The following is a 22,980-nucleotide window of genomic DNA, read 5'->3' as shown; positions in this document are numbered from 1 at the left end:
GTTGGCCGCACGGGAAGGCGGATATCCAATGGGGAGCAGAGGGCGGGGAAGGAGGAGGGGCGGAGGCTGGAGTGGGCGGGGCAGGGTGCTGAGGCCCCGCCCCCTGGCTTTGGGAATCCCTGCGGTGATTGGTCGGGAGCGGGACGGGGATTTAAAGAAACAGCGGCCCGCGGGGCGGGGCCATGTGCGGGGTGCGCGGGGGGTCCCGGGGACCCCGCTGTCCCGCAGCCCCGTGTCCCGCACCGGGACCCCGCGGCCGGCGCTGCCCCCCGCTCGCGCGTAGCCAGATCCTGCCCCAACACGGGCGCATCTAGGGGTCGTTTTCCCCTTTGTGGGGAATCTCCCCCCCCCGCCGCGGGGGGTCCGTGGGGAATCGCGGCTCACTGGAAAAATCCCAACTTTTCCCTTTTCCTTGGCAGAGAAACAACCTTTTTGGTAGGGAATTCCCGAGGCGGGCGCCTGCCTGCCCATTGCTCCGTGGGTGCTGCAGGGTGCCCGGTGCCAAGCGGCTGCAAGGAGGGAAGCGCCGCGGGAAAGTGCAATTCCCAGGAACTCGGTGCAAAAGTAAATACTGGAGGGAGACCCGTGCGGGGCGGGCGCCTCTCCTTGCGCAACGCCTTTGCTGGCCGGGGCAGGGGAGCGCGCTCGGGAGGCCTTTCCCAAGAGCGGCGCCAGGGCGGCTGGGAAAGCAGGAGCAGGGCTGGAAGGGGCCGGGATGCAGGTGGCTGCCGCGGGCAGCGCCGGGCGCAGCGAGGAGGACTCTGGCAGGGCGAGGAAGGCTCCCATTAAGCAGGGCCGCGGCCGGGCTGGCCGAGCGGCTCGGTAGCGTCCAGCCCCTAACGAGTGCCCCGCGGCGGCGCCGCCGGGGACGGATCCGCGGCCGTTTCCTCCCAGCTCGGCCGGCCCCGGCTGCCCTCGTTTGTTTTGCTGGTGATTAAGCCGCGGTGGCGGCTGGCGGCGCCGCGAAGCCCCCGCGGGGCCGGGGCTCCCACCCCTCGTCCCTTGGGACCCACGGTCTCCTGGTGCCACCGGGCGCTGGCTCCTTCCCACCCGCCGTGAGCAGGGGGTGACCCACGGACCCCAGCGAGCGGCAGGGACAGGGCGTCGGGGCCACCGAGGTCCTGGCACCTTCCTCCTGGTGTCCCCCCAGCTTTGTCCCCACGCTCTGGCCTCCCTGCGCCGGCCACCCCGGGCGGCATCGGCCACCACGTGCACGTGGCGTTGGCGCACGCGTGCCAATGTGCCCCGCGCCGCGCCGCTCTCCCCGCGTCTGCCACCCAGCGCCGCTGTGGACTTAGCAGGTGGAGCCCTTCATCCCAGCTCGCTTGTGTGCAAAACCTCCCTTGGCAAATGAACCTCCCGTTCGGCCCCCGGCCCGTCCTCCGAGGGCTGCTGGGGAAGTTCCCCGCGGTGCCACCGGCACGTGGGGCCACCTCCGGCCGGCAGCGGCTGCAAAGCCGGAGCCCTTCCCTGGGGGCTTCCTTCCCTCTCCCGAGCGGTGGTAATGTCTGGGATTGGCCGGAACGGCTCGGATTGGCTCGGAATGGCTTGGGATCGGCGGCAGTTCTCTTGCGGAGCAGGAAGGTGCTTTGGGAAACCCGGGATGTGCTGGAAGCCCCGCGGTACGGAGGAGCTGAGCGCAGCGTAGGGAGAACCAGAAACTGGAAACTAGGAACCGATTTTGGAACCAAAACTAGGTCTGATTTTGGACCTTCGGACGGGGCTTTCTGCGAAGGCAGCAAGGACCATTCCCGAGAGGGCAAAGTCCTCGCGGGGCCCGCGCGGCTCCATCTGCCTCCCGGGAAGGACGATCCCCCGGGCCGGCCCCGGCACCAGCCTCCGCGCGGGTGTCGTGAGCCGCCAGGCCTGGGCGCGCGGGATGAAAGCCACCGCCACACGCAGGGTGTCATTACCGAGGGTGACGCAGGGCTGGGGAACGGCGGCGTCACCTCCCCGGGGCGGCTGCAAAATGTCACCGAGTGCCACAGCGTGACGGAGCTCGGGGGCTGCAGCCCGCTGCGATTGGCATCCCGGGATTTGCATCCGTGCTGCACAGGGAGCGGCGGTTCCAGAAGGCGCCCCTGGCCCTGGGCAACTTCGCAGCAAACGGGGCAGTGGGTGGCCACGGGTGGCCGGCCGCGGAGCTGCGGGAAGGAGCCGGCATTCCCAGCGCTTTGCTTTTGCTCCAGCAGCCGGAGCAGGGATGCTCGGCGCGCTCTTTGGCGGTGCCTCAGCGCGCCGGCCCCGCGCCGCGGGCATCGTGACTCCGTCCTCATTAAGAAAAGTTACTCACGCCTTGGGAGAGAAACCGGAATATCCTGGAAATGCCTCTGTTTGGCGCTTTCTCACATTAAAGGAATGGCCAACACCAAAGGGGCGGCCACACGTGCTGCTCTGTGGCACGTGGCGGGATGCCCCGGCGGCACTGCATCCCCCATCCCATATCCCGCATCCCCCACGGCCGGGACACCCCAAATCCTATGGGGGTCCCGCTGGCTGCCCAGGTCATCCCGGCACACGAGGCGAATCCCGGAGCGGAGGCTCCATGGGGGCCGGGCCGCGGGGCCGGTAAGCGCGCGAGCGGGGCCAGCCGCGGCGCGCGCTGCATTTTCGGCGCCTGAGTCACCGCTGCTCGCGGCAGGGCGGTAATGTGCAGCAAGGGAACAGGCCGGGGTGCCGGCGGCCAAGGAGGCGGCACCTCAGGGGCCGGGCCCCAAACTCCTTTCTCCCTGAAATTCAAAAGCAGGAGTGCTGGGAAGGCAAGTTCGGGAAGCTGCCGGCCTGCGAGGAGGTTCCTGAGGGTTCTCCAGGCACCAGGACATCCTCCCCGTCCCCGCAAGCGATGGCCAAGCCCCAACTGCAGCATTTGGACACTTGACCGTCCAGAGAAAAACCTGCTAAAAATTAACATTAATTTATTAGAATATTCATGAAAAAAACAAGATTCTCTTTACATGTGTTTTTTTTTTTCTTTTCCTTTTTTAAACAAGAGAGAATTTTCATTGCTTTTGTTTTGTTTTTTATCCCCTCCTGGAGGCAGCGGGCAGAGCGAGCGGCGGCGGGGACGGCGCCGCGGGACAAGGCACGGCGGGCGCGGGGGGACGGCGCTCCGAGAGACCCGCCGGGCTCCCTCCCGGCCACGCCGCCCGCTTCCCAAGCCGAGGGCCCCGGCTGCCCCCTCCGAGGGGACCCTTGGCTCTTCCCAAGCTCTTGTAGGGGATAGGTAAGGAAAAAAAAAAAACCCCAAAACACACGGAGTAAAAAACTGAAATACAATCATCTGCAGGCCGTGGCCCCCTGCACATCCAACTCGGTGGCGGTCTTTGGTTAAGGAGCACCCGGTGCTTTTGGCATTCCCTGCCCCGGGAAGCGCGGGGCGCAGGCGGGCGCGGGGCAGGGCCAAGCAGCCCCGCGGCCGGGCGATCCAGGAGGGACAGAGCGGCCGGAGGGGCCACGGAAGCGCGGGGGCACCTGCATCCCCCCTGCATGGCTATTGATACGTATTGAACAAGACCCAGCGTGAAATGCAGTGCTGGAGGAGACGCTCCCGGGCTGGAGGAGAGATCGGCGGCCGCGGCGCCGGAGCATCCGTGCGGGCCCCGCGTGAGGTGTCTGTGCGGGGCGCCCGGAGCAGAGGTGGCTCCCGGCTCCGAGCTCTGCTCCCGAACAAGGCAGGCTCGGGAAAGGCGGCGCGGGCCCCGAGCGGTGCCTGTGCAGCCCGCTGCGGCTCGCTGGGCAGAGCTGTCCTGGCAGTCCCTGTCCATCCAGGATGGTCTCCCCTTCCCAAACCCGGCGCGTTTAGTGACGGAGGAACCCAAAAAAGGGAGTGGGGGAAAGAAAGAAGAACGAATGAGGAAAGAGGCTCCGCAGGCGGGCAGGCGGCTCCGCGCCGCTGCTACTGCCCCTTGGGGATGAAGGGCTCCCCTTCCTCCGGCTCCGGCCGCGGCCCCGGGTCGCTCAGGCACCGCAGCATGCGCTGGTTGCTGGGGCTGTCGCTGGCGCCCGGCGTGAAGACGTCGTCGGTGCCCGGGGAGGACGGCTCCTTCGGCCGCATCACCAGCCCTTCCTCCTCCTCCTCCTCGGGCGAGGAGGAGACGTGGCCGGAGCCCTTGAGCTCCTCGTTTGCCAGGTCCACGGACTCGGGGGACTGCGGCGAGGCCGGGTCGATGGTGATGATGGGCAGGTTCTCCGAGTCCGTCTTGGGCTCGTAGGCCAGGGGGTCTGGGGGAGGCAGAGGGGGGTCAGAGACGCGGGTGCTGGCGCTGAGCAAACCCGCAACCCGGGGGGCTCCGGCAGGGAAGCAGGGGCTCCGGCTGCCCAGCACATGTTTAGGGTCTCCAATTTTCCTCCCGTTTCCTGAAGTTTCTCTGCCCTCCACCGCCTCTCTGGAAAAGCGCAGGCTAATCCAGTCCCAGACCGGCGGTGTGCAAGGACCGGAGCTGCCCTCTGCTGACTGGTCACGGACTCGGCAGGCGCCGGCACAGCGCCGCGCTCCCCATCCCGGCAAACGGGACGTGTCCAGATCCCAAGCTCCCTCCCGACTCCCCTGGCGGGAATGCAGCGGCTCGGTCCCTCCGTACCTGAGCCGATGCGGGCGCGGGACATGGTGGGCGAATCCACCTTGTGAGCCGGCACTGTCAGGTAGTTGTTCATCTGCAATTAGAGCACAGGGAGGGGGGCATGAGGATGCTTCCCACCTGGAATCGCCCCCAGGCCAGGGAAGCAGCAGCTGTGGGATCCGGACAAGTTGCGCACGTGTCCGCCCTGCCCTGGCACCCCTGGGTCCCCTCCGCGGGCAGGACACCAATGTCCTTCCCCGCCTGCCCCCGCTCCGACGTCCCCTCGGCACCTTTTGCTCCATCTGCCGGACCTTCTGCCTCCGCAGGAGCATCTGGTTCCAGGCTTCCTCGTAGGGGTCGGCCACCAGCGTGTGCCGGTTGTAGGATCGCAGCTGGGAAGGGCCACAGGAAAAGGAGACAGGGGTTAAAAAACACAAAGAAAGGCAGGGGAAGATCATGGCGCTGTTCCCCTTGGAGCTGGGATGCTGCATGGGATGCTGCAGCCACCAGCAAGCACCGCACGCCTGCACTCACCCCGGACCCCCCCCTTCCCTAGACCATTCCTCACCGCCCCGACTCGCCAAAGCCTCCGGAGCAGGTGGGAGAGGCTGACGCTCTCTGAGCCCACCACACGCTTGCAGTTTGATGGGAGGGGGCCTGAGCTCAGCTGAGATGTCCCCGTGTCCCCAGAGAGCCCCCCAGGAGCTGTAGGGCCCAATTACAGACACTTTACCCTCTGCCTGGTTTTCTGCAGGTTGTTCCGGAGGATTTTCCGGATCTCCTCCTCCTTGTCCTTGGACAGGGCTGGCAGGGCACGCTCCACAGGGAGGATCTTGGGCTGGATGTTCCTGCACAGATAGAGCAGAGTCGTCATCACGTGTGCAGCGGAACAGCGGCAAGCAGGGAGCACCCAGCCCGGAGCGGGACCGGGAGCCGCCGGGAAGCGCAGCGTGGCCAGAGGAACTCACTGCATGGAGACCGTGGAGACGGCCGAGGGGATCTTGGCTATGCCGCCGCTCTCCACCATCTCGATCGCCTGCTTCATCTCCATCTTGTGATAGAAAGCGATGAGCTGGGGCTCCTTGGAGCGCTCCCCCGCAATCAGGCACTTCTTCACATACTTCTTGTTGAAGCGGTTCAGCCTTCCCAAGGGCACGGCAGCAAGGAGGGAGAGGTGACAGGTGAGACCTCCCTCTGCCCCGGCACCCTGTCCCCCTCGTCAGGATGAGCCCAGGCCACCAGGAGACCATTCCCCCAAGCGCAGGGGCAGTAATGGGTGGTCCTAAATTCCTGCAGGTCCCACAGGGAGCAGCTGCCGGCGGCTCCCCCATTGAGCCATGGGGTTCAGCCTCAATGACGCCCAACTCAGGGCCACGATTCCTTGCGGGGAGCATGTGGGGCTGGGGGGACGCACTGGGGATGCTGCCAGGAGGCAGTTCCAATCTTCCCTCATCCCACCCACCCGGTCCCATCATAAAAGCTCTGCACTCACTTGTCTTTCCAGTGGTGATGCCCGTAGTGGCCACAGATATCCTCGATGCCGGTCAGGAGGTGATCCAAGAACTGGAAGAGAAAGCCCAGGGCAGCGGTGGCTCGCAGGGCCACCAGCCGCCCCCGTCACCCACCCGCCGCGCTGCGGGTGCTCGAGGGTGCGAGCTCAGGGCTGTGGGTCCGGGACGGGCCTCGGGAGGGCAGCACGTTCCTACGCGGCCGGGCGCCGCACTACCAGGCACACGGGAGCTCTGGGTTGGAGCAGGCACCAGACGACACAGACGGGGGAGAGCCCGTGCTCCGGCCCCGCTTACCTTGGCACTGACTTAGGGGCAGCTCCCGCTCTGTAAAGCTGCCTGCCTACAGCGGCAGAGGTGGCCCCAAGCCGAGAGGAGAGGGCTAAGGCGGCGAAGCGAAGCGCGCGGCAGGGGCCCGCCGGGCACAGCGCGTTACCTGTGTGTGGATCTCTTCGTTGATGGAGCGCTTTGACTCTTGCTTCTTCTTCACCGCAAGCAGGTCCACCAAGGGCCGGATGGTCATGCCCTAGGAATGGGAATGGCCATGGCATATTAGACCTCTCCCCGCTGCAGAGGTTAAAGTGCCCAGGCCGGAGCAGCCACGCAGGGCTCTGTTTTGTCAGTGGCACCTGCCAGAGCTGAAGAGCTTTGCAAACGAGAGGGCAGATAGTGACAGGGACAAGGCTGGAGGCTGGGCAACGTTCCTTGCTCTCCTCATGGACATGCTACCCATGGGACATCCCCTTCCCATCTGTAGTGATGTGCCACCAACCTGCACGAAGACGGTGAAGAAGATGACGGTGATGATGGCGGTGAGGAACATGTCCCTCATGTTGAAATGCTCATAGTCCAGGAGGTAGCAGAGGGAGAAGGCGATGGCTCCCCGCAGGCCCCCGTAGGCGATGATGAACTGGTCCTTGGGTGTCAGCTTCACAATTCGGAACTTGTTGATGAACCACGTGAGGCCCAGGACACCTGGGGGAATGGGGAAGTGGCCTCGGCTGAGTGGAGTTTGGATGGCCCAAAGAGACCCGGGGCGCTGCCATAGTCTCAGGGCCACGGGCACAGGTGGGTGCTGCCCTGCATGGGTGCCCCCTGCCAGCTTCAGGCAGCAGCTTCACCACCTTCAGGCCCACAACACAGGCCACATCTGGCTGCTCTCAAGTTGTGTCTGAGCACAAACTTGGTCTCACTCTGTTCTCTCCACAGGGCCAAGGACCAGCAAGGTCTGAGGCCCATGGAAGGGTAGCGACCACCCAATCAATCCCAGTGCCATCTGGGACAGGCTCTCCAGCAAGGCAGGCTTGGGCCTTGCCATGTGAGAGGAGCCCAGAACTGTCCCCAAAGGCCCTGCCCCAGTGTCGGCACCTCACCTAAGACCCTTGCGATAAGGCAGAAGAGCAGCGTGCTGATGACAAAGGTCCAGTTCCAGTAGTGGTGGCCGGCCACAGTGGAGACCCCCAGGAAGATGAAGATGAGGGTCTCGCTCACGCTGCTCCACATCTTGAGGAAGTATTTGATGGTGGTATGGGACTTGTGGGAGATGTTGGCTTCCACATAGGGCCGCATGACCACGCCGGAGGCGATGAGCCTGGAAGCAAGGTTGGTGCACTCAGCACCCATGGGGACTACCACAAGAGTGGGCCCTGGAGCAGCATTTTGTGCTCTTGTACTAAAGCTCAGAGCAAGGCAGGGCTTGTGAGACATCTGCAACTAGGCAGGGCCTCCAGAGAAGGCAAAGGAGGCTTCTCCTTCCCCATGGCAGGGCAGAGGTGAGCGTTGGAGCTGGGCAGCCTAAAACCATGGTGTTTTTGAGAGCTCAGCAGGCCCTGCCCACTACCTGGCACCAAGAGAATGGGAAACAGGTAGCCAGTGCTGCAGCATCTGCAGGACAGCTCAACAGAGGTGTTTTTCTCATCTACCTGCATACCCCAAAAACAGCCCTGGCCCTCGCTGGGGATGTGCTGACCACAGCGGGGCAGCAACAGTGCAGTTAGAGTGAGATAAATGGCTTGTCACAGCCTGTCCTGAGGCCATGAGGCCTGGGCGTCTGCAAAGGGTGGACAGGGCACCTACTGCAGGGCTAAGGTCTAGGGCAAAATGGGCTCCCTGGGTCCTCAGCACCCACCGAGCACCTCCTGCCACCCGAGGCCAACTCACGCCATGATGCCAGAGAGGTGGAAGAGCTCCGCGGAGAGATAGGCCATGTAGCTGTAGAGGAAGACGAAGAGGGGCTCGATGACGCGGATGTGGGAGGTGAAGCGGGACGTGAAGGCAGCGATGACCCCGTAAATGACGCCCACGAAGACGCCGCCCAGAGACACCACGAAGAAGCTGAGGAAGCCGAGGATGATGTCGATAATGGTCACTTGTTCAAAGTTGGCAAACTCCTCAAAGAGGTGGTAGAGGACCTGGGGGCAGAAGGGAGGGAGGATTTCAACCCATCCCACTGGCAAGCGGCACCGTCACCTCAGAAGAGCCCTATTCCCATCCTTGGAGCAGCAGCAAAGGGCCCAACGTGGGGACACGCATATCCCTGCTGAGCCCTGACTGCTGCCCCACGAAGGGCTTTGGTCAAGGTCAGACCCAGCAAGAGACTATTCCTGCTTTTCAATGAGCACTGAGGTCCAGGCTGAGGACACCTAGCAGCTACGTGCAGAGCAAATCCAACATCTGCCCAGCTCAGCACAGGCAACAGCTCCAACTCGTAAGTCATTGTGCAGCTGGAAGGGCAAACCGATAGCAGGAGCCCATCCTGGGTGGCATCTCCCACCTCCCATGTATTTATTGGGCAGATTTTAGAGGAGAAGCTGCTGCAGCAGCGTCAGCAGCGAGGAACTGGTTCCTGAGCCTCCTGCAAGGACGGTGCCGCTTGTGAGCAGCGAGAGGGCAGGGTGCCAGCTCTCGGCCGCCAGGCCCTGCGAGGGGACAGACGGGACAGCAGAAGGCGAAAACGTTCCCCAGCGATGGGAGAGGGGATGCAGAGCCTGCTGAGAGCCCTGGGCCGAGGGAGGGGACCAACGCCGGGGAAAAGCCCCGCGCTGGGCGGGCGCCTTCGCCGTGCCCCTCTGCAGCAGGCGGCGCAGCCAAGCGGACAGATGGGATACGGGAGAAGCGCCAGGAAAAAGCAGTGGGCTAGAAGGAAATGTAGTGGTCAGCACTGCGGAGAGGAGGACGTCAGGCCGGCACCTGGACACAGATGTCCCCAAAAGCTCCCAAAACTCCTTGCAAAGGAACTGTTCCCTGCAAGCAGCCCAGCGCCGCAAACCCGGTGCCAGGGAAGTGGAGCCCTTCGGCTTCTTCCCTCCTCGCCCCTCATCCCGCAGCCGGGGAGGACGAGAGAGGCAACGCGCGGGCAGGCTCCACTCGCAGCCGTGTTCTTGATCTCCCAAACAGCCAAGCAAAACCTTAAACCACCCCTGGGCCACCCTAGGCTGCTATCTTTAGCCTGGCACCCGCTAAAGGTTAGAGGCGAGCGGAGCTGCCGCGGCCCGGCCGGCTCCGGTGACAGCTGCCAACCCCGGTGCCACCACCCCAGGCCACTGCTCCCCAGTGAACCCCGTGTTCGCGACTGGATGCTCTGCCCCAACTTACGACGGTGACGGCGTCATTGAGCAGGGACTCGCCGAAGACGAGGATGTGCAGCAGCTCGTTGATGTGGATCTCCTCGAAGACGGCGAGCACGGCCACGGGGTCCACGGCCGAGATGATGCTGCCGAACAGCAGGTTGGCCAGCAGGCCGATGTGGTTGAGGCCGGTGCCGCCGATCTGGCACACGGCGTACATGAGGCCGCCCAGGAAGAAGGCATTCCAGAGCGTGCCCACCACGGCGAAGATGAGGATGGTGCCCAGGTTCTCCGTGAACTGGCGCAAGGGCAGGAAGTAGCCGGCGTCCAAGATGATGGGCGGCAGGAGGAAGAGGAAGAAGATTTCCGACTTGAGGATGGGGGGCTTTTCCCCCACGCCTTTGATGAGGCCCCCGACGAGCAGGCCCACCACGATGAGCAGGCAGCTTTCGGGAACGATGCTGGACACCGAGGGAATCACATGGAAACCTAGAGAGGAGGAGGACAGAGTGAGACACGCGCCGGTGAGGCTGCTGGATGGATGAGGACCCCTCTGCAGGAGGCTCTGCTGCCACCTCCCCATGCCCTCCAAGCCCATCAGCTCCTCACGTGCCTCAGTTTCCCTCTTCCATCCCTCTTCTTCCCCTTGCTCTAAGATGGATAGCAGTCTCGTCATGCTCACATACCCTGGCATTGCTTATTCACAGAGCAGAAACCCCCCAGAGCAGACTCAGTTTCTGCAGGAGCTCCTGTCTCACCCCGGGCACCCAACTCCCACCACAGCCGCTCCGCATCTCTCCGTTACATGTGATGAGAGTCACGTCCTCAGCGGAGCAGTGCTATTCCCTGCCACCAGCTCCCTGGCCAAGCACACTGAGCCCCACAGCAGATTCGGGGGCCGACTTTTCCTGGCTAATACCCATAATTACTATTCCAAAGTAAGGCCCATTTGTTCCCTGGCACAGGCAGCAGTTTCATACAAGCAGCCTCGTGTTGGCAGCCGCAGCGCCGCGTTCCGGACGTGCAGCTCTGCCATCTGCACCTCTCTGTGCTCCGTGGCGCGGGCAGCAGCACCGGCCCGAGCCAGGCTTAGAGCTGCGCCCTGCAGCGCAGCAGCTTTCGCTGCTCAGTCCGTCCCACGGGGAACAAAACGCACACAGGGCCAATTAAGTGTCTCCTGCTTCATCCCCAGGGCCAATTAAGCGTCTCTCGCTCTGCCCCCACAGGCCCCGGGGTCCCGCTGACCGGCGCTGTCGGTGTCTCAGGCTTTCGCACGGCCGTGCGGTGCCTTCGCCTGCGCTGCTGCCCGCATTGGCTGCTCCGTGTTTCATCGGCAGCGAGCTGCGATCCCACTGCGCCAGCTCCTGCCTCCATGCGCCGGAGCGGGGCGGCCGGAGCGGCGCCCGGAGCCGGAGCCAGGTGGGAGAGGTGCCCGGGGCTCCTGTTCCAGCAGGCAGGTGGGCAGAGCGCTGCCGAAGGGAGCAGCGAAGGGATGCACTGAGTGCAGCCGCTGAGGTTCACCCCTGCTGCACTCCGCAGGGAGGGAGCCCTTCTTGGGCAGCGGGATGAGCCCAGAAGCTGGACGTGCCCAGCAAGGAGCCCCAGTGCTCTCCGGTGAGCTGCCTCTCTGCGGCACCCGCTGCTCTTTGCTGCCGCAGAAGGGCAGCAGCTGCTGCATTTCCACAAGGTCGCATCGGGAGAGCGCCGGCCGTGGCGGCACCAGCGGCAGCGGCCGAGCACGCGGCACCGCGCTGCCCGCGGGATGCGCCCGCTGGGATCCTGTTGGGTTTTGAGAGCCCCCCAAGAGAAGGCAGCTCCTTTGAGACCCTGTTTCCCTGCTCAGAGAGACCCTTGGTTGCCAGATCACCAGCACAGACCGCGCACCGTCACCCCCAATTCCTTCCTTTGGGCCGTCCCTTGCTATCGAAGGCATCAGGCAACATCCCGGCAGCAGAAAGCACGAACCATTGAGTCACCATCAAGGCTGTGAGCCTGAGCAAACAAGGACAAGGAAATGCAGACGTTAACAGGCCTGTTAAACCCCGTCCCACACCCAGCGGGTCAGGACAGCTGTGTCCCCAGCAAGGCGGAGAGCAGACGGATCCCTAGGGAAGCCAGGGCTCCTACCACAGAGCGGAGTTGGGAGCCTGCGGGCATCTCCAGACGGGCACCAGCGGAAAGTGCAGCCTTCAAGTCAGAGATTGGCAGCAGCGAGAGCTGCTGCAAGGCTGCAAACGCGAGCCTGCGAGTGCCCTGGGTGCTGGGTGCTGCACGAGATGGGGACGCGGGCGCGACGCTGGCGTGGGGCTGGTGCCGGTCCCCACGGGCGGCCGCGGCGCCCGGCTCCTCCGCATGCAGACCCGGCCATCTGCAGCGCTGGGCAAATATTTGCTCCCGCTCTGATAGCTTGGGAGAGTCTCGGAGCTCGGAGCGGTTTTCGCCTTCCTTATCAGCAGCTGGGTTAAAGCTGCGCGGACGGGCTGTTGTACAAGCTCCATCCAGCCAGAAGGTCCCAATGGCTCAAATCTGCTGTATGGGATGAGCACCCAGGGGAATGAGGCAGAGGAGAGGGCCAGGCACCCATGGCAGTGCCATGGAGCGCGCGGCCCCGCATTCCCAGCTGCAGCCTGCGGAGCCTCCCGAATCCGCCTCTGGCCCTGGCTGCTGACCACAAAAGCGCACAAAGGACACCCCGCTCTGCAGAACCCCCCTGTCAAACCCCTCGGGACCGTGTCCTGTGGCACCCACAGGGTCAAGGCCGGCCGGCATCCCCCTCTCCCACTCCATCGGGACTCCTGTCCCCTCCTGCGGCCGCTCCGCTGCAGCAACCCTGCTCCATACGGAGCGGGATCCAAGGTCAGGCTTAGTCAGAGCCCTGGCACCGCTCCCCTCGCACAAAGACCTCCCCCAAAGCGCTGTGCAAAGAACATTTTAATTGCCTTTTAATTAAACACTTGAGGAGGAGGCGAAGCCTCCGGGCCCATGCCTGGCTTCCCAGGACAGGGCTGGGAGACGCCCGGGGCTCTGTCCCGGCTCCGGGTGCGGGGCCATGGGGCGCAGGCTCCGCTCCTCACCAGGGCAGGGGCCCGGGGCCCCGCAGCAGCCAGGGCGGGTGTCGCAGCACCCGTTTCTCACCGCCCTCGTGACGCCGCAGGATGACTCAGGCCCCGAAAAACTCCCGCAGCTGGGAAGGTAAAAAAAAAAATAAAAAAAGAAATCCCCTGCTTCATTTCTGCATCAGTTGCTCCTTGCTGCAAGGGCTCAGCAGGGTTCAAAGCGAATCCCTCCGCTCCCAGGCTGCGGCCCCTGAAGAAGGAGTGGGAGAATCCGGCTGCCAGCCCGGGGGGTTAACATTCCTTCCTTTAACGAGGGATAAAAAAAAAAGCCATGGGATGAAAGGGAGAAGGAAAACCATTTCACACACTTGGCTTGGCCGCCGCCTGAACCCGATAAACCGAGGCAGGAATGCGGAGAAAGCGGCGGGGCGGGGGCCGGGATCCCGCAAGGAAACTCGTGGGGATGGGGAAACCGGTGCGGCGGGAAAGGCCAACACGCTGGCGGCTCCGCGGCTCCGGAGCCACCCGAAAAGCCAGGCGGCTTCCAGGAGAAACCCAAGGGGTGCCAGGGAGCAGCCCCTGTGCGGGGTTGCCCCAGCCCCGCGCTCGCTGCGGCCGCAGGAGCCGCCGCGGGAGCCCCGGCCGCGCACACGGGCTGCCCTTCTGAAGGACACTGCAGCGCTGCCTGGAGCAGCCCCACGTGTCTCGGCGGCACCAGAGGCGCTTTAACCCCTTCGGGGGCCGGCGCCGACGGGCCGCACGGCTCGCCGGGGTGCAGGGAGGGATGCGGCTGGCGCAGGCAGCTTCCCGAGGGAGCGGGGGGCTCTGCGGAGCCCGGCCACGGGGATCCCGGATGGATGAGCCACGGATGGATGCTGCTGAGTGACCCCAGTCCTGCTCCAGAGCAAGCGATGGCCGGAGCAGCATCTCCCTCCGCGACCGGGAGGGCCGGGGAAGCTGCGCACGTCACCACATGGGGAGACAGGGCGCGCAATTGGGATGGCTTTGGGGGACATTTCCAGCTCCCCAGTGATGCTGAACAAGGCAGGATTCCCCACGCTGCCCCCCCCAGCGGTCCCAAACATCCCACAAAGCAGAGCAGCCCCTCGGGTGGCCAGGCCCTTGTGCAGCAGTGCCGCCCGCAGCGACACAGCGACGGTCCCCACCGCCGCAGACCTGCTCCTTGCAGCAGCAGCGACTCCTCTTCCCCTTCCAAATAACCGTGGGAGCCCTGGGGTCTCCGCAACCCGGCTCGGACACTGCTCCTAGCTAGGAGCAAAATGCAGCGGAGGGTGCGGGACGCGGGACGAGCCCCTGGGCAGCCCGAAGGCGCCGCGCGGGCGGAGGAGCAGCAGGCGCTGCCGCCAGCGTCTCGTTAGCGCTCGCGCCGGCGGCCAAGGAGCTGGCGCGGCACCGCGTCCCCGCACCCGCGCGGCCATCTGTGCCCGCGCCGGGGCCGGCTGCCGCTCCACGGCGCCTCCTCGCCGCCCTGCCCGGCTGCCCCGGGCTGCGTGCGAGGAGCGGGCAGGGCTGGAGCCGCCGACCACGTTGGCAACTGGCTCCCGGGGGAAAATCCCCCGGCACGCGCTGGTTTTCGGCTTTGTTTTATTGCTTTTACACCGTAGCAGTGACGTTTTCTCGCTCCTGCAGAGCAGGGAAGCGCTCAGCCCTTGGATGCTGCTGCAACCGGGATGTCTCGATGATGCTTTAAGCGCATCTTGGCCCTGCCTCGGAGCACGTCTGCCCTGCAACGCGTGGAGACGAAGCCTCGAGCAGCCTGCAAAGACGCAGAGCGAGCAGCTTGCAGAAGCGGCGCCCGCGCAGGGAGCGCGCGTCACGCGAGGCCTCGCGGGAAGGGCTGAAAATCGAACTTGCTGCAAGGGAATTAAATAGCTGATGATTTCCACCTAAAAATAGAGCAAAGCCACGGCTCACGTTGCCCTGGGAGGGGAGCTGGTCAAACCACGATACTTAAATTACAATCCTTGCATCTCGCAAGCTCCGATGTCACCGCTGCCCTCAACGTGCAGCCCCGGCGTGGGGTCCCAGCTTCACCTAAAACGCTTTCTGCTTTAGCCTCGCGTGCCGTCCCGGCCAGCTCCTTGTCCCCGGGCGGCACGTGACGTCGCTGCACCCCGCTGCTGCCGTGCAGCCGTCACCGGCCATTAGGTCCGTTGCTAGTTGCCGAAGGCAGCGCCTTTATTTTCCTTAGGCGCGACGCTGCTGTCCCCCTTGCTCCCACAGCCGCCCTCTTTCCCCGCTCTCCCGCACGGCAAACAAGGCGGCGGCGCACGGCGCGAGCGCTGCCCGCGATAGCGGATCAGGAGCTGCCTGGCACGGCCGCCGCTCTGCGCCTTGCACCCCGGTGCCCGCGGGCAGAGCGGCCTGCCCGGGCCCTGCGCGGCAGACAAGGGCAGCGGAGACAGCGCCGGGTTGGCCTGGGAAGGAGTCAGCGCCCGAAGGCTGCGCGTGGAAGCAGCCGCTGCCGGGGGCTGCAGGGACAGCCCCACGGTGCCAGCCCCGCTTCCCTTCGCGTGCCAAAGGAAAGAGCCCCTTATCCAGGGCAAAGGACCGGCAGCTCCTGCCCCTTCCCGGGAAGGGCTGAGAGGGTTCCAAGCGCAGCCGGGGGTCCGGGCTCGGCACCCGGAGCCCCCCTGGTGCAGAGCCGGGGGCTGCTGCTCCACTTGCCCCTGCTGCTGCTTTCCCCGTAAGCCGGGGCCGGAAGGGCCCAGCGAGCCCAGCAAACCACCCGGCCGTCCCCACATCCTTCCCCTGCTCGTCTAAAGAGACGCGCTGCTTCACTCCCAAAAAGCAAAGAAACCACCCCAAAACGCGCGGGCAGGACCCGACCGCCGGGCAGCGGGATGGAGCTCGGAGCAGGGAGCGGCAACGCCTGGAGCGGGAGAGCGGATGCCGCAAAGGGCGCGTGCCCTCCCTTCATCTCTGAAGCACTCAAAAGAAATTAGCGGCTCAACTGGGACTCTTTTACAGAGCCCGTATTAATTTCCTCGCAGCTACAGAGAGGAAACGAGACAAAAGGCATTAACTGGGCTTGCCTGGGCACGCAGCGTCACAACTCGCAGCTCCTAATTCCCAGCCCTGCGTTTAGATAAGGCTTCTCCTTCAAACTAGAGGAAAAACCAAGGACATAGTCAAAGAAAAGCAGATATTAAGCAAGATCTGATTGCCAGCTAGAGAAGGAGAAGTCCTCTGCACCCTGGCCTGCTGCCCAGTAGCTTGGGAACGTCAAACAGTGGAAAAACAGGGGGAAACTGGAGGTGCCAGTGGAGGAGATGACGCTCCTGCATCTCTTGGAGGGGTCTAGCTCCGCTCCATCTGCTCCCGTCGGAGAATCCGCTCCATCCTTCCCTATCCCCTTCCCTGTCCAGCACAGGCAGGGAGCTTTACCAGTGCAGCTCTCCTATTCCTGGGAAATTGTGTTTTCCAAAGAGCAAGAGCATCCTCGGCCAGGGTTACAGCCTTGAACTGCATCAGAACCCTTGGAGCAGCTGGAGTCGGGTATTTTGGGAAGGCCTAATAATAAAGGGTCTCGAGAAAAGCGCTGCAGGAGCAGGGAAGAGCTAAACATAACTGCTCACCGGCCGTATTTTTCCCAGATTCCTTCAGCGCACAACGGGGGCTGGATGCCACGAATAGCTGGGTGAGGAGGGGTCAAGGCTGCAGCGGTGGGAGCTCTGCAGCAGAGCGCCTGAGTCACGGTCAGCACGGCGCAAAGCTAAACCCTGACCTCTTTACCGTAAAGACTGAGCATCTCCGGAGTGGGAGATCTTCAAAACTGCATCCGAATCCGGAGTCTGCATCCAGATTATCCCCAAATGAGGCCGTGATTGCTTTTCCAGCCTTCTGCTTTTACACGTGGTGCGGCGCTTAGTGGCTCGTGCTCGGCTCGAAGGCACGGGACGAGTCGAACCCGAGTCACCCCAGGGCGACCACGCGCAGCCTCCCCGATGCCAACTGCCCTTCTCAGGAAGGGCAGATTTCCTGCAGGGAGCACGGGCAGGAAAAACGAACAAAGCTCTTCAGGAAACAACCTGTGAGGCTCCGCTCCGGCCGGGGAGAGGAGGCACTTGCAACATCCCTGATTACTCCCGGGCTTTGCAAGGCGAGACAGAGCCGCGCGCGGCACACGCGCTGAGCGCCAGCAGGAGCACCCAGCTGCTCTTCCTGCGCCTGCTTTCCACGGATGCTGCCGTGACGCAGTCACACAGGGAGACCGGGATGGCGGAGGCCGCAGAGCCTCCTCCCAGGCAGCGTTTCAGCCTCCCTGCACAACCTTCCAGAGAGGACATGGGCGACGCCAACTCACACCGTACTGGTGTCCATGCCCGCTCCTGGAAGCCCATGCACCATCCCAAGATGGGCACGGCAGCAGGAAAAGCCCTGCCGGAGGAAAACGGGGCGCCAGCCTGGCCGCGCACGCCAGCTTTTCTATTTAAAAGTCCTCATCTGCACAAGCCTGCAGTGTTCGTGCTGTTCAAAACCCGCAGCACCGGCGTGAGAAAACTGCCTTCTCTCCAAATCTGACATTACGTGATTCCTACAGGCTGGATAATTCCAAGCCTTGGAAAAAAATAATAAAAAGATCTTGCAGGAGGGACAACGCATGGACAAATGGGCCTCCCGCAAGCTTGGTGAAGGGAGAGGAATTATTTCCCCGCCGCCACCCACCACGAAGCGGAAGCGCAGAGCGGTCCCAGGGGGTTGTTTGCTCCGCGACTTCCACGGCCCATCTGGAGCGGCAGAAGATTGCGTGCTCTGCTGCGCATGAGTCAGGCCCAGGCAACCCAAGCAAACGCACCCGCTCTCTCCTGATTGCAAAAAGAAATCCCTGGCGCTCCTCGGCTTTCCACCCACGGATCTCAGAGCTCTAGATAAACTCGGAGGGAACCCTCGGCCAGTCTCGTCCCTTGAAGCCGGTGGCCTGGGGACGCTGGGGAAGGAGCCCCAAGCTGCACTGCTGGAGTTGCTCCCGCACGGCAGCAATGGGATCTTTGCCTTCCTGGCAGTGACGTGGGCATGCGCGGCCGTCCCTACAGATTTTAATTTTGCTTCTTGGTTTGCAGGCAGGAATGTGCGTACGTTCTTCCGCCTGGGAAAGGAAGCGGAGAAGAGCACACAGGCGGGTTCCCATCCCTCCACTGGCACACAATGGGAAGCTGCTGAGAAGTTGGAGAGGGAAGCCGGCCACCCAATGCAGGTGGAAGAGCTGGTGTGTGGAGCAGTGCGCCAGCGGGCACCGGGAGCAAGGGGCATCTCCATGGCAGGGAGAACGGCTTTGGTGTGAGGGTGCCCGAGCCCTGGCACAGGCTCCACAGCAGGGGTTGTGGAGTCTCCTGCTCTGGAGATCTGGATGTGTCCGGGTGCCCCGTGCTCCGGGTGTCCCTGCTGGAGCAGGGGTTGGACTGGACGATCTCTAGAGGTCCCTGCCAACCTCAACCCTCCTGTGATGGGGCATCGATCCCCGGTGTGCGTCAATCCACGGCCGCAGCCTCTCCGCTCCTTCCCCTGCAGTTTGCTGCTGGCCGGGGCAGATTCAAAGCAGTGAGGCTGTCAGGGAGCCCAGGCACACACGACTCCGTCTCGGCTCTGCAAGGCCCTGTTTTTGCTGACTGCTCCTGATGGATTTCCGTTTTTATCCGAACAAATTAAGCCTTGGGGAACCATGGGGGTGGGGGAATAAAGAAGAAATCAAATGTTTACAAGGCGCGTGCAGCAATTCATCCTCATTATCGCTGCTTTTCAAGTTTCCTCCCTCGGTGCCCACGCTCCGCTCGGGAGCGGCTGCCGGAGCGATGCTCGCGGGAGAGGCCCGGGTCCCGCCGTGTCCCAGGATGGTCTCAGCAGCTCCCGTCACCTCTTCTAAGCAAAACCAGGACGAGGAGGGGAACAGACGTCAATGTGAGGAAGGGGGGGGCATTCTTGAACTACTCTTTTCCAAACAAGCTCCTAGTTTACCTAACAGAGCATTTTGTTGTCTTTCCCTCTTCTCCAAGACAGGAACACCATTCCCTCAGCACTGCAGATTTACATACTTCTTACCCAAGGAATAACCTTTCCCCCTCGCACCACGCACGTTCCCTTTTTCCCATGCTTGGTCCTCAAACCCTCCACACTCAATTTAGCCGCCCTCCCCGCAGCCTGGGAACCTCATCTGCACCCCCCGGCTTCTACAGGACCCCGGGCACCCCGGAAAGGCTGCGATGCAGAGGCCGGGCGCGCTCGCTGCACCTCCTGCAAAGCGAGGCCAGCGCCGACCCGGCTCCGGCTGCCGCAGGGGACAGACCCCGACACGGGTGACAAAGTCTCCCGGGCAGTGGAGGCCGTAGCCACAACCCTGCCGGTTTCAATGGACACGGCGGCTCCCGGGAGGCCGGGCTGTCATCAGCAGCACGGCCCTTTGGACACGCTCGGCTCTTCCTCCTCCGTCACCAGCCCGGATTTCGCAGCAGGAACCTTTCACGCTTCCAGCCCTAATTAATCTAATGGTTTTCTTGGATCCCCAGAGGAAACAGTTTGGTTGTTTTCTGCTCAGGCACCTCCAACGGCCAGACTAGCAAAAAAGGAAAGCACCAGAGCTGTTCTCTTCGGAGATGGCAAGAGAGAGGCGAAACCGCCGCGTGTTTTGGGGCTGCTCCCCGTAAGGAAGCAGGTACGCAACAAATCTGCAGGACAAGAGACTTATTTCCATTCACCAGCACGGCAATTTCATTCACGGGGATGCTGCCGGACGTGCTAGCACAGGAGCTGGGCCGCTGCGCGCCCCGTGCCACGTCCTACACTTGGCTGCAAAGGCGGGTGCCCCGTGCCACGCATGGGGATCTGCTGCCCCCCGTCCCCACGGACCACGTCCAACGCTTCGCTGCAAAGCGGGGCTCCTCGCACGGCTCTGGCCAGCCCCACAATCACACGCGTGACATCTCAGCACGCAGGGGATCGACCCCAGACAGCAGCCCTGCATGCACGGAGAGACCGAGCGCTGCGACAGCGAAAAAAAAAAAAAAAAAAAAAGGCAGAGCAATGACTCAGTAATTGCTAGAGGCTCCAACCAAAACCGGAGCGCCGCACCAGGCGGCGAGCACCCGGCCCACACCATGCAGCGAAGGCAGCGTCTTTTCCGCAGGGATTTAGGGAATCCTCATCCCCCCGAGCTGCCTGGGGAGGTGGGCAAACACGGAGCAGGAGCGAGAGGCTGCGGGATGCAGAGGAGCCGCTTGGTGCTCACAGGCGGCCCTGCTCTAAGCAGTCTCTTAATGCGGGCTGGAAATCCCGCCTGTGGGCGCTTTTCCTTTTGGAAAACAAGGCCTAAATGTGCTTTGGAGATGAGGGTAACCCTGGCACTGTGTGTACTTGGACACCATGACCGTGTCCAAGGTCACGGCCACGCAGGTGGGTCACAATACAGCCCTGAGCACCCAGCCTGTGGTCAGTAATGGGGCTGGCACCACAGCCTGCTCCTTCCACCCCTGACTCATCCCTTCCCTTCCCAGCAGCGCGGAAACACATTCACGGCTGAACCCGAATGGCCCGAGCGCCGCCGGGAGCCGAAGCGTCAGGTCCGAGTCAGGAATCCCGGGCTGCCAAGGTGCCAGGGAAGCCCCTGCAAAGCCCTGCGGACCCTTGCGGAGCCCTCGGCACGGGCAGCAGGGCTGTCACCGCTCCGGGCAGGAATCTTTGCTCTCATTCCCCTTTCCCGGCCAAGACAGCAAAGCCCTGCACCTGGAGACGCTTCCCACCATGTAACGTATCCAGCAAGCTGAGATCCAGGCGGGCTGCATCCCTCTTGCTCAGCAGCAGCTCCTTCGGAAAGGCCCGGCTGGATCTGGCTCCCCTTCTCCTAACGCACAATTAAAATATGCCACGAATATTAAGCAAAACGGCGCCAGCTTCTGCAGTGAGATTAGGGAAAGCAGCCACAACGAGCCACCTCCTAAAGGACATCCCCACGTCTCGATTTGGCCTGAAAAACTTAATGCATCTGCTGGGAATAGGACACAAACAATCAGGAAGCGCCTCGTCCTGCCGCCTGGAGCTCCCTCGGGAGGGCTCGGGGTGCTGCGGCCACCAGGGACGGTGGGGGACGCGGGGCCTCGCTGGCGGCTCCGGCCTCTCCCACGGCGGCCGGGGCAGCGAGCGGGGAGCGGGCAGCTGCCGCAGGGCCGGCGCTCGCCATGCGCTCCCCGCTGCTCCGAGGCGGCATCGCGAGGACGCGGAGAAGGAGGCTGCTCCGCAGGGCTCGGCCGCTCCACAGGGCGCTGCGCAAAGCAAGAGCGCAGGGAAGCACAGGGCGACTCGGCCTCCGCGGAGCCTCCGCAGCCTCCAAAGGCCCCATCCGGAGCTGCTCTTCCCAAACCGCCCTGGCCACGCTCCACGCTCCGCTCCACAACCACCCTGCGGAGCCGGCAGCAGCGCCGGGGCCGGAGCCGGGCCGGCAGGAGCCCCACGCGGCGCCCGCAGGTGCCCCGCCAGCGAGCAGCCCTTGCGGCGAGCGCGGGCGCGCACGGCTCCGCCGGCGCCCGGCCAGCGCCGCTGGCCCCTCCTTTCTCCGCCAGCTTCCGCACGGATCCTGCTGCTTCCATCGCTCCGCGGCGGCGCCCCAACACGGGGCAACAGCCCATGCGGAGCGAGCCCGCGGAGGCTATTAAATCCCCAAGGGAATCGAGGAGCAAAATGGGACCGGGGTAACGTTTTGCCCGCGGGCTTCGGGCTTTATCACTGCCCATAAACAGCGAAATCGCCGCTGGATGAGTTTGACCTCTGCACCGGCACGGGCTGCTATTGATCCAGCTGCAGAAGTTTGGAAAACACTTGGCCAAGAGGGCCGTGTCCCCCCCAGCAGATCCCGACGCGTTTGCAGGGCTGCGAGGCGCGCGGGTCACTCGTCCCGGCACTTGCTGACCCCGGGACACGGCCCTCGGCCGCGGACCCGAGCGGCCGCCCCGCTCGGCGGCTGCGGGAAGCGCCGGGGCGTCCCAAGTGACTTCTCCAAGGTTACGTACGGAGGGGAAAGGAAGCGAGGGAACAGAACGGGCACTTCCTCCCCGGTGCTGCCGGAGGGAACCGGTGGAACCCGGAACGCCCTGCGCGCCGGCAGCGGCTCCGAGTGGAGCAGGCGCCAGGGCAGCCAAGGGCGGGCGAGGGAGCAGAGCGCGCCCAGCCCCGGGATGCAGTGTCCAGTCCCAGGATGCAGCGCCTGGCCCCGGGATGCAGCACCCGGCCCCAGGATGCAGCGCCTGGCCCCGGGATGCAGCGCCTGGCCCCGGGATGCAGCGCCCGGCCCCGGGATGCAGCGCCCGGCCCCGGGATGCTCGTGCTGCCGCTCTGGGATAACTGGGGGCTGTTCCTGGCAGTGCCCAGGTGTCCTCCCCTACGATCCCTTCCTGCAGATGCTGGGGAGCCCTGTCCCAGGATGTATGGGGGTCCCTAGGCTATTGGGGGGGCATCCCGACATGTGGGGCGGCATGTGCTGGGACGCCTGTCCCAAGTGCCAGGGGCTTGTGCTCCAGGACGTGGGGGATCCTGTGGGGGATGTCTGGGGTCCGGCCTGGGATGCTCAGGGGTCCTATCCCAGGCTATTTGCTGGCCCTGGATCCTGGCAGCTCTGTGTGGGGATACTTGGGCACTGGGACACCCAGGGGTCCCACGGCAGGACAGTCGGAGGGGCACGTAGAGCTGGAGCCCTGGCATGCGGGACACCCTGTGCCAGGATGCTCGGGAGTCCTGCCCTGGGATCTCCAATGCCGGGACAGACCGAGAAGCAAGCCCAGCATGTGGGGAGCTCCTATCCCAGTGTGCAGGGACTCCTATCCAGGCATACGGGGGGCACCTATCCCGGCAGGGGGGGGCTCCCATCCCAGCATGTGGGGAGCTCCTATCCTGACATGGGGGGGCTCCCATCCTGACATGGGGGGGCTCCTATCCCTGCATATGGGGGGCTCCTATCCCTGCATACTGGGGCTCCTATCCCTGCATACTGGGGCTCCTATCCTGACATGGGGGGCTCCTATCCCTGCATAGGGGGGCTCCTATCCTGACATGGGGGGCTCCTCTCCTGGCATTCCGGGCTCCTCTCCCGACGTTCCGGGCCGCCGGGCGCGGGGAGCCGCCGAGCCCAACGTACCCAGCTTCATGAGGCAGGCGAGCAGGATCCAGAGGGAGATCTCGAAGGGGATGCGGACGTGCCCGTAGTCGATGCCCAGCACGGGGAAGGCTTTGCGGGCCTTGGCGGCGCCCTCGGCCGAGCCGTTGGCGGCGGGCGGCGGCGGCGGCCCCG

At 64.1% G+C, this 22,980-nt stretch overlaps 1 protein-coding gene across 1 annotated transcript; it reads right to left on the bottom strand.

The window, feature by feature from the left end:
* Positions 1-3,412: 3,412 nt before the first annotated feature.
* SLC9A1 (solute carrier family 9 member A1) lies at positions 3,413-22,975 on the bottom strand (the record flags this gene model as incomplete). Its single annotated transcript, XM_026043481.1, has 12 exons — positions 3,413-4,221; positions 4,581-4,653; positions 4,850-4,951; positions 5,293-5,407; positions 5,528-5,701; positions 6,052-6,122; positions 6,504-6,593; positions 6,840-7,042; positions 7,441-7,658; positions 8,228-8,478; positions 9,662-10,122; positions 22,828-22,975. Coding segments are annotated over 12 exons (2,232 nt in total), but the record flags the coding sequence as incomplete, so codon positions are not given.
* Positions 22,976-22,980: the final 5 nt, after the last annotated feature.

Source organism: Nothoprocta perdicaria, unplaced genomic scaffold (genome assembly GCF_003342845.1).
Source record: "Nothoprocta perdicaria isolate Ctin4 unplaced genomic scaffold, notPer1 scaffold_33, whole genome shotgun sequence".
Lineage (NCBI taxonomy): Eukaryota > Metazoa > Chordata > Aves > Tinamiformes > Tinamidae > Nothoprocta > Nothoprocta perdicaria.
This window is presented reverse-complemented; position numbering and strand designations above follow the sequence as displayed.